The 10,492-nt window shown below is 41.3% G+C and overlaps 1 protein-coding gene and 1 long non-coding RNA gene across 2 annotated transcripts; one reads left to right on the top strand and one right to left on the bottom strand.

Annotated features, from left to right (window-relative positions):
- Positions 1 to 322: 322 nt before the first annotated feature.
- Positions 323 to 2,604, bottom strand: LOC128882168 (uncharacterized). The gene is made up of 3 exons (XR_008458304.1): positions 2,152 to 2,604; positions 1,891 to 2,052; positions 323 to 1,820 (listed from the first exon to the last, which is right to left on the bottom strand). It is a non-coding gene; the product is annotated as an uncharacterized LOC128882168 (long non-coding RNA).
- Positions 2,455 to 5,618, top strand: LOC128882167 (uncharacterized). The gene is made up of 2 exons (XM_054133742.1): positions 2,455 to 2,517; positions 4,875 to 5,618. Exons 1-2 carry the CDS (start codon positions 2,455 to 2,457, stop codon positions 5,292 to 5,294), a joined length of 483 nt encoding a protein of 160 aa, XP_053989717.1. The 3' UTR covers positions 5,295 to 5,618.
- Positions 5,619 to 10,492: the final 4,874 nt, after the last annotated feature.

Below are 10,492 nucleotides of genomic sequence, written 5' to 3'. Positions count from 1 at the left end.
ATACGCTAAATTTCTCTAGTAGTGTTCGACCTAACACTTTAAATTAATATACACACGATCGCCATTGATCCTTATTCTTTGAAAATTATAAATTAAAAATAACTAATATCACTCGTCATTCAAAATCATCACTACCATTCAAAATTCATACAAAAATTGTCTTCTTATGAACCACGCCAAGTTAGCGATACTTAAACGGCTGGTACGAAGTAGGAACCATCCAAATATTAATAAAGATGTTCACGTGTCAGGAGGACGCAAGCTTCAGTTCTCGTTACTTCCGTTTCACCTTTCGTTTCCAGTCGACCGCGATACGTCTTACTATGAGAGATCGAACTCGTTACGCGGGTACGTAACGAAACGCAGCCGTTCTTTCATCGCCGTCGACCACTATTTGTCAAGCTCTCCTCGCTGGAAAGGCCATTAACGTTCCTACGTTTCCTTTCGCAAGACCCGTCCTTTGTTCTTATCTACTTGACTATAACAGCCGCGAATTCTGGTCGCAGTTAGTCGGCCTAAATAATTAACTCCTATCGACTGTCAACTGCCTCGCGTCGGTGGCCTGATACTTCGTCTTCCAGCTCGTGCACCGCGTGTACGCGCGTTTTACCTCGATGGCCATGAACAATCCGCCTAACAAATAACCAGTCTGACAGTGCAAAAAACGAAACAATGCTCGTATCGATACGAAGCATTTTCGTGTGTTCGGAATTTATTTCTCCTGTGTTGATTTTGAGATCTTCACTTGGAGTGTCCTTGTCGCGGAGGACTTTATTTTGGTACCCTTTGTGGTTTTCGTTATTTAAACAGATCTTGCGAATGTCGCAGAAAGATAGTTACTGCGTAGTAATTTGTTGAGGATTTTATTCGAAGCGATGGTTTGCCCTCCTTTCTGGAGCGCTCTTCAGGTATTTTCGTGTCAATAGTAACTAAAATATGGAGAAGGTTTCTAAATTAAGGTGAAAAATATGGAGACAGAAAAACCTTGGAGGGAACATGAACATGGAAATAAAGATAAAATAGAGTGAGATATCAGCAGAGAGTTTAGAAGTAGGTAGAATAATATATTTGACGAGGCATTTAAATCATCATCATTTTGAACAATTGCTGTTGCAAATATTTAAAGAGTACCTTGCAAACATTTATTTTCTCTTAGAGTCAATCTGTGTGACAATCAAACGTAATTAAAAATAAATATATACACTGACATAAACTTATCTATAACCCAACAAATTAATATAACGTAATAAACATACTATTCTACCCACTCAGATTTGTATCAGTGTCTCAATATTTAAACCATTGCCACCACGATATTAACAATTGTTGAACTCGTCCTTTTTGCTAAAACCTTAGCAGCTGACAGCTCAATCCTAACGAACAAATAACACTCGATGTCTACACAGTGTTGGCGACAGAATTTCAATCCAGTAATTTATCAAACGGACTATACACACTTCGTGCAGCAGTTTCCAAAGCACAGTTGCGAGCTGAGGTCTCATTTTTCTTCCGCTCGCGAGCCTTTTTTTCGCCAGTGGAAGCGACACGCTCGTTTCTTTCAATAAATTACTTTTTCCATTGGGTATTCTGTTTGTAGTTGCCCGACGACGGAACGAAGCTGCTCCGCGCGGACGGTCTTTTTTCTGCAATCGGAATTGAGTTCCCGCGACACAGGAAGTCAATCTACGTTCTTGCTGTGGTAACCGAGCACGTTTGTTTTCGTTTTCATGGATCGATACTTGTTGCGGACAGATTTCATCCACTCTTTTTTTTCAATTCAAAAGCAAACACATTAAAAATAGCCAGTTGTAACAGGTTTCCTGAAAACATAATTATTTGTTAACTGCAGCACGAGTTGTTTAAGAGTCGAGCCAATAAAATTGCAAACACCTTAGAAATAAAACAGCAGTTAAAGAATTAAATTGGTATACACACAAACTTCCCCATGGACACCACAAAGTAATCATTTCATTCTGGATGCTTGCTGGGGGGTAAGAATTTAATGCGAGATGATTTACAGCTGGGGGAAGTGGTCTCGAGCATCGGAATAAACTTTAAAGAAAACAATTAAAGTACTAAATTAGCATACATGCAAATTGGATACCATGGATATCACAAAGTGACCGTTTCTTTATCAAAATACCCTCCTACCAAGGTACTGTAGATGTTCGCTGTGGGGCGAGAGTTGTCGATGATTCACAGTCGGGGGAAGCGACCTTGAGCGGCCAATTGAGTTCGATCCAAGTATAGCAATCGCTTTCGAAAGTTCGCCGGCGAACGGAACAATCGGAACCGCCTTAAAACCCGCGCGGTTTTCACTTGACCGAGAAATCGCTTTACGCGCGGCTCGCTAACTCACCCTGACCTTTTGCTGCGCATTGATCAGGATCGTTTCTCTCCCTTTGTAACAGGTTCAACTACCGTTCACAGTAAGTCATCGTTCACGGCCATTCTATGTTTCGGCCAGTCGATCGACCCCTGAGTTTCAGGCAGCGCGCCAACGAGTGGATCTATAAGGTCAGTCTTAGCGGTAAAAACGCGCGCGCGGGGCTAATGCGGAATCCTCCCTGGCGGAGGTCTTTGCCAAATGGGTCAACCGCGGTATAGAAGGGAACAGAGGGAACGCAGCGAACGCTGCCACCAGCGAAAACGGTATTCACGAGACTCGGGGAGCCATAAAAGTCGCGGACTCGGCCTAGCGCCGTGATCTATGCTCTCGGTCACCCTAAACGAATTAGCGTGGATTTAGTGCCCCGGAGCCTTGAAAAAGCGCGACGGTCATGGAATCGATCTTCGTCTGCGTCCCCTTGCCTCGTTCTAGCAACCCTCTGGCTCGTCTCCCCTTGGCTGTCCGTGTCTCCTCGTCCCGACTCGCTTTGAGAACATGTATCTCGGTCAGAGAAGGCCAAATTTTGCTTTCTGAGTGAAATTATGGATGATATTTGATACAGTACTGTGCGAAAGCATTTCTACTGGCAAAGGAAGAGTAGAAATTTTAATTTAGTTTGTATATTTTTTTTTATTATTATATTATTGCACAACGTAGAGAATGCATGTGATTCTAAAAACTAGGATACAAGAAATTTTTGAAGAGAAGAGTTAAATTTTCCATGTCGAGCCATTTTTAAATGGAGAAGTAACAACTTATCGATGATGGTAACCTAACACTTTTGCACGTGGGTTCCATTAAGAACAAAATTTGCAAGTACACTTTGCACTTACACCGTTCGGCTAAATAAAAATCACCACCAACTAACCACATTTAGATGGAAGGACGTGGGAGATTTAACTTTTTCCTCTGGAAATTTTTTGTATCTCCGCTCAGGAAAGAGATACGGCTTGTTCCAGTTTCCAGAATCTCCCTGTTACCATAGAGTGGCGCGTAAATTAACACTTTAGCTTCGGGACGTTTCGCGTTTTTCCTCTTAAAGTTACGTTGGAAATTGTATCCTAGTAACTAATATTCTTTAGAGCAATGGGGCGAATTACTTTTTCACATCGTAATTTAATATAGGTTTTTGCTACGCAATTATCAGTGGTTTTCATCTTTTTCATAAGCTTCATCTCGATGTCAATGAAAGTACATCGTTTAAAAAATGATGATGACTTTGAAATTCGTTAAATATGCTTCTGATTAAGATTGGAGGATAATGACGAAGACTTGACTCTTTATTTCAGTGTCACCCTTATAACGTGCTAACTTAAAAATTTTTCCATTTTTTCCATTTCGTATTTATACCCTTTTACCTTAATAATCAACTAACAAAACAAATGTGAATATTTCTCCTGTTTAAATTTCTTTTTATTACATCAGGAATTTTATTCAAAATTTTAACGTGCGAATGAGCTTGTAGAAATAATTTTGGTTTAGAGACCGTCCACTTTTATTGATGCAAGCTCTGCGCCTTACCAAAACTATAATGTGGATACCGCATACCACACTGTGCAGTAGTGGCCACATAATTGCACATCCTGCATGCAATTTCACTGGATAGCTGTCTCGGAATTTTCATTAGCTAAGACAATTTTGCTTGTTTCCATTTTTGTTTAAATCAAATCACGCCTTGTCAGACACAACTACACAATTTACAGAGTTTGTATCTTCGGTAATCAAATTACCAGATTTTCTGAATTTAAGAGGCTTAAATAATCCTAAATATCCTAAATAATGACTCGTTTTCTAAAATTTATATAGAAACTATTGGAAATAAGCGTAACAAAATTTGGCCTATATCTGATTCCGGAATACGAGACAATAATTATGATGTGTTAGTAAAGTTGCCAAGTTTTTTAAAATTCTTACAACGAATGAATCCCAATACTTGTAAACTTCTGAATACCATTAATCTCGCCAGAAATGCTATAAAATAGCAAACGCACCATAAAACTTGCCTCGAAACTGTTCAAACAAAAAGAGTACCCCCCTTAACCTTTGACCCTTTGCACTTGGACGTCTTACGGTAGCGTAAAGTTTGTAAAAGTGTACGATGGTACGAAGGTTTCTATTCCAATATCACGAAAAATCAAGTAAAAATATGGTACACGTATTCAGATAGTCGGTCCCATAAATATTCGTATCGTCAGAAATTTGCCATTCTCGTAGAATTTTACATATTTTCGTACTTTGATTAATCGTGTATCTCGTAAACTAGATGGTCGATTAACTCCAAAATTTCAACGGGGAACAACTACCTTAACGAACAGAAATGAGTGTGCGTCCGCGTGTAGTTAGAGGCGCCGCCATTGAAGAACCCCTAAAAGAATTCTTCTGAATAATTTGTCCCCCCAAAAAACGAAATGGGTCTGAGTGCAAAGGGTCGACGCCTGCTTCGCCAAGCGTTCCCCTAAGCTAATCGTGATCGTTCCTCTGCTAGATGTTATTTCTCTGGTCGAGGGAGCCAGTACCGGGTCCGAAGGCCGGTCCCTGGTTCGCGTGGTTCGCCACAGCATTGGTTCTCTGGCGTTGCAGAAGAAGCGTGACCAAAGCGATCCTGGCCGTGTCGCCTCTGAGACTCCTGAAGAAGCGGAACGCCTTGTCGTCTGCCGTCTCGAAGACGTCCATGGTGACGCAGACGAAGCAGCAGCCGCGGCTGAAGCTTGAAAATCCTATATTGCAGCGGAAATACAAACACGCGATCAAGAAGGTGAAGAGATACTGCACCGGCGACGGGCCTCACGTGAACAACCTATCGTCGGCCATACAGAGCCAGCAGATACACTATCGAGTGACCAGAAGCGGCAAAATATACGGGAAATATCCGCACAAGGCTGCCACGGCGGCTAATAACAGCTAGGGAAGCCACCGAAGCGCGACGATTCCATTTACCCCCGATTGTTTAGCACCGACAGCTTCTACCCGCGTTCGCGACTAAAGCAGTCGTCGCAGCGTTGCGATTCGTCCTCAGGAACCACCGAGAAACGCGTATGCATGTACGAAACGCATTCTGGGTTTATCATAAAGTCATTTTACCAAAGGAACCGTTGTTTCTGTTCGGCGCCGGGCGACATTGTTGGAACCAGATGATAATTTCAAGCCTTTCGTAACTTTGAATCCAGCGAAGTTTCCAAAATTTAATGGGATATATTGAAATCGTCACGTGGGAGAGTTATTTAGGGGATCCAGCTTACAACCTCGACTGTAGTCATGCGTAGATAAGATGTACAATAACAGGTAGAATCATTAACCATTTTACAGAATTTGAGTCGAACATGAAAAGCACGAGTCAGACACGTCTTATGAAAATACGCAAGGAATTGTATACCAGATTATGCCACGTGATCCTACAGTAAATCGTAGGTCAAAGGGTTGACAGTACTCAACCTATCAATTATCTTTTTCAGGTTTTGAATACCTTAAAATTAATGTACATTGCAGTGTAAACCAGCAGTCTGAGGGGATCTCCTAAAATAAAAGTTAGCATCGTTTTCATCCTCTGGCTCAAAAGCAACGCCTCTTCTGGCACCTGTCTAGCATCCTTTCTTCAAACGTTCATTACCGAACCGCATGCAACGTTCGTTACGAAGGCGAGACTTCATCAAGCCGCAGCTCGCTTTTGCGTCAAAGGACCCAAACGGTACGAGCAAGAAGCTCGACTGTCAGTTTTCTTGGTTCTTCCTGGTGTCCTCGGCACACATTCGGTTGACGAGGTCGTTCGACGAAGACCTTCGTCGGGGTCACCACAGAATCCACGATCCACGACGACCGCGAGCGTCATTTTGGACTCCTGGTCTCTCTTCTCTCCTCTCACGTACACGAGCAGATCAATAAGCGTTCGGTGCGTTTCGACGACTCGGGACACCCTTATGCCTCGCGATATGGGTTTGCATCTTGCGCAATCACTCGTCGACTGACCAGTGATCCGAGACCTTCTTCGCTATTAGGACGGATAACTCGAAAGAAAATCGCTTGGGTTATTTTTCTGATTTTTATTTTTATGGTACTGACAAATACATATCAAATAGAACCAATTACTATTCATAGAGAAAAGAAATAAGATACGTTGAGTGCTTTGTTGATGTCATCAAACATTTTTATTGTCATCGATAACCAAATAAGAATAATGATAAAAGTTATAACTAGGCTGTGGATGTTAATGCAAATACATATTTTTACAGAGCTGGATAAAGAATTGAGATTTAAATGAAATTACGTCTTATTTCCTACACGGTGTAACTTGTATTTTATATATTTTCATGTATTTCTACATGTATGGACATCCTCGTACATTATCCCATATTTACACTTGCCATAAATGCATAAATATCCACAGCATAAATAGTGTTTCAATGTAATGCTACATGCACCGAGTCAGTTGACCTATCATATTCAACAAGAACGTGCAAACTTCGTGGCTTTACAAGAAAAAGGTACAAAATATCTATCTATAGAACATCTATCGTTGCAAAATTTGAGATGCGATAGACGCGTAACGCAAACTGGGCAATGGCCTCCTTCGACTAATCAGATTCGCGCGGCGAAGTTTCTTCTAAATCGTCGCCGATGGGCGTTGTATCATCGCATACGTCGCCGCAGACCGTGTAACAATGAACAGCTGCACAAGTTTCTAATCAGAGATGTGCCAATTTGAGCGGCACAATGGCCGTGGTTTCAGAATGAGCGAACATGCATCGGATGTGTACATGTGTACATGTCGTCGTCCAGAATGAAAACGTAACTGTACCAAATTTAACGATTCAATGGCCTGTCGCGTCATCCTCCAGGGGTATGACGTATTCTACCCTGGCGACTTTCGGGGGATTTTTCGGGAAGACCCTTAACCACGTTCCTGATCGCTGGAGATGAAATTATAAATAGAACGTATCTGAAGGTAGACAATGGCGCGATCCTCCGCTGGACGTAGAGCTCGATACAAAAATGGAACGATAACACGAATTTCAGTGGGTACCTAATCTCTTTTCGGGGTTGCAAAATTGATTTTTATTGCGGTAATGTTTTTGTTGCTTAAGCGGGGAAGCCTACCTAGGACGGTTCAAAAGTGGTACACATTTGAGAATTTTTTTGGACGAACGAAAAATTGTTCGATGATAAGTTTACGGGTACTCGAAAGAAGAATGTGTCGTAATTTTTTCAGTTAAAAGTATCTTAAATTAACGAAGTGCGGCTTTGTCATTGTTTACACGAGTATTACATGATGCCACTCTATCTCAGAACTGGAGAATGTTAAATTACCAGAAAATCCAAGGCATTTCTATTTGTATCATTACATATTACATATACACGAGAGTCTAATACATACAGATTTCTTCGCACACTAAAGAGGCCTAAAAATTTGAGATTGAGAACATTTCAATAGATCCTATCCAGCCAACAATTATTGTAAATTATAATTTTCCGAAGCTCGAACTAACTTTCTCTGCCCTCTGAACTATTTCAGTCCCGCGATTTCGTTTCTTCTCCGCAGAATACGTTTCGCCTCAGAATGCAAAGCACACCTCGAAGCTTTCCTCGTGATCGATCATTCGCCGTCGCGCTAACGATCTCTCAACGAAGACGTCGTTTCTTTGCAAAAGGGTTTCGGCGACGCTACGCCTCCAATCCGAATTAAGTAATTAAATTCCAAGGCGTTGATTAGAATCTTTGTTCGACGATGAATCCACCCTTATTAGCGAGCACCCGTCGATGGCACCGCGGGACCGTGGACGTGAATTTCCTGGTTTTTTAATCAAGGGTGTACGAAAATAGCACCGGGGAAGACTTAATCAGCCTGTCTAACGTGAGTGGATGAAAGGAGGTCCTATCTGATTTGAATAGAACGACGCTGGGATGGGGCTTCGTTAAGGTCGCCGGCAAAGACCTTGCCTATACTGAATTACGTGATCGTCAATTTTGACGTCACGGATATTCCACGACCGGTCGAAAAATGTCGATTCATCTGAAAGTGATTCCCTCTTAACGCTTTGTTTTATGTAACGGCGTTCGGGTGTGCCCACTCTTAAATGACACGTCTTAACAGGATTTAGAAAACGACCGACTACACATGCTGGGTGTTTTAAAACTGTGCGGAGTAATTTCAGATGGTTAATGCCTTTTTTTATGGGAGATGACATAAAATAATAATTGAAGAGGAAGATATTTTAAGTGGTCCAAGTTGTTTGAACGAAAGGATAATTTTGTATCACGCGAGGAGTCGTTTAGTCGATCGTTTTCTACTTCGTTTAAATCATTTTTAGATAAGAGGGTATTTGAAGATTTTTGTAAGAAATGATTTTCGTTTTATTTTAATTTTGATTCTCATATTTGTCACGCCTGGTGGTCATTATAAGCAGTCCAATGGTTACAACCGTTCGATATTATATATTGGAATTATATCATTAAATCTCGAGCCATTTTCGTTCCCTTACTTTCCCAGACGAGTTTCTCGGAATATTAATAACAAAATGACACACACCAAATTTTTGTTTACGTTGTAAGATATGTACCGTTGAATACAAAGTCATTTATTACTATACAACTTATAGTTTTTCTCATTTTAAAGATTTAGCTAGAATGTATCCTTCGATGATTCACCTATGCCCATTCGCCTATGCTATTAAGCATATCACGCAACGGAAGGTAACCGGTCCCGAAAGATCCAGTCTGCCCTGATAAGGCGCCAAATTACAGTGTGTCTATGGAGGGTTAAATCAGATTAGATCAATCAGAGCGTCCAACGATACGATCCCAGTACTCCGCGAACTCCTAAAGATAAACCGAAATCGTCCGAAATCATCGTGGAACAGAATATCGATGGGATCTCGATTAAAAGGTGTTAATAGAGAGAGAAAAACCAGGGAAAATGGATGAAATAGTTACGTCTGCTTGGGTGGGCTGCGACATGACAGAAATAATTGAATCAGCATATCTGCGCAGGTACACGTTCCTCGCGTTTCCCTTATCGCGACCGAGTGCATCTTACAAAGTGGTTTCACTTTATCATCGGCTCTCACTCGCGTGTTTCGCATCAGTTATTTATGTCCAGCGATGAACGGAGAAGAACCTTCGCCGAGGTCGCCTTCACGCCTCGAATTTTCAATTAGATTTGCATAATAACCGTGTAAAAGACTCTCGGAGCTACCTAGAGAAAAATTGGATTCACGCGAAGGGTGGCGAGTCCTCGCGATACTCGCTACGATTAATCGCAATCTCCCTCGTCGCCTGTGAGTTACTATCGTTTTATGCACGCTGTTTGAACGTGGAAATTATATTCGATCTGTTGCACAGAATATCCGAAAGGAAAACGATGATTGTGTATAAAGAAGCTTTTAAGTGCTAATAGAAATGGTATTTGCCAGTTTTAAAATTCAAATGTTACTGTATGTATTATGTTACATTATGTTTGAAATATTGTATTTTGTCCCCTTGATAAAAGAGTTTCTAAGGTTGCTGGTGGATTCTTAACGAAGCTGCTTTAATTTCTAATAGTTATATTCTGTTTATTATACAATTTCGATGATTAAATCTCACGCTTATCGGGTTATCGCTTTTTAACGAGTCGAATATTATGTTATGGTTATCGAATTCACCGCCTCTAGGTGATATCGCTAGGTAGCTGAGTGTTTAATCCAGTTTCCCACAGGTTTCATTAAGCAAATGACTCCATATAGGGGCCAATTGCGGCAAGCGTAAATTGCATCTAAAGCAACTCGCTGGTTGCAAGCCTCGCCGTGGTGTCCGCCAACAACCTTGGACGAAACGTCCTTTCATCGGGAAACCATCTGTTTTCGTAAAGCTTTCGAACGCTCTTTAAAAACCGATGCGCCAGATTTTGCAAAAGCACCGGGATATTCGTTATTAAAATTCGGGTTAACATTTTGATGCTGGACAAAAATGAGCACTAGAATCTCTAAACCGATGCAAACTCTCCCCCGTATATAAATTCCTAGGTAATTCAACTTTCCACCAGGGGTCGTCGAAACAGTTATGAAACTTCCTCGTGCATTCCGGTTAAACAATTGAAGCAGAACTTTCCGTAAAAAATTTGCTGAAAGTGTC

Source organism: Hylaeus volcanicus, unplaced genomic scaffold (genome assembly GCF_026283585.1).
Source record: "Hylaeus volcanicus isolate JK05 unplaced genomic scaffold, UHH_iyHylVolc1.0_haploid 12258___fragment_2___debris, whole genome shotgun sequence".
NCBI classification, from domain to species: domain Eukaryota; kingdom Metazoa; phylum Arthropoda; class Insecta; order Hymenoptera; family Colletidae; genus Hylaeus; species Hylaeus volcanicus.
The sequence above is the reverse complement of the archived record's forward strand: the minus strand, read 5'-3'. Positions and strand labels throughout refer to the sequence as shown.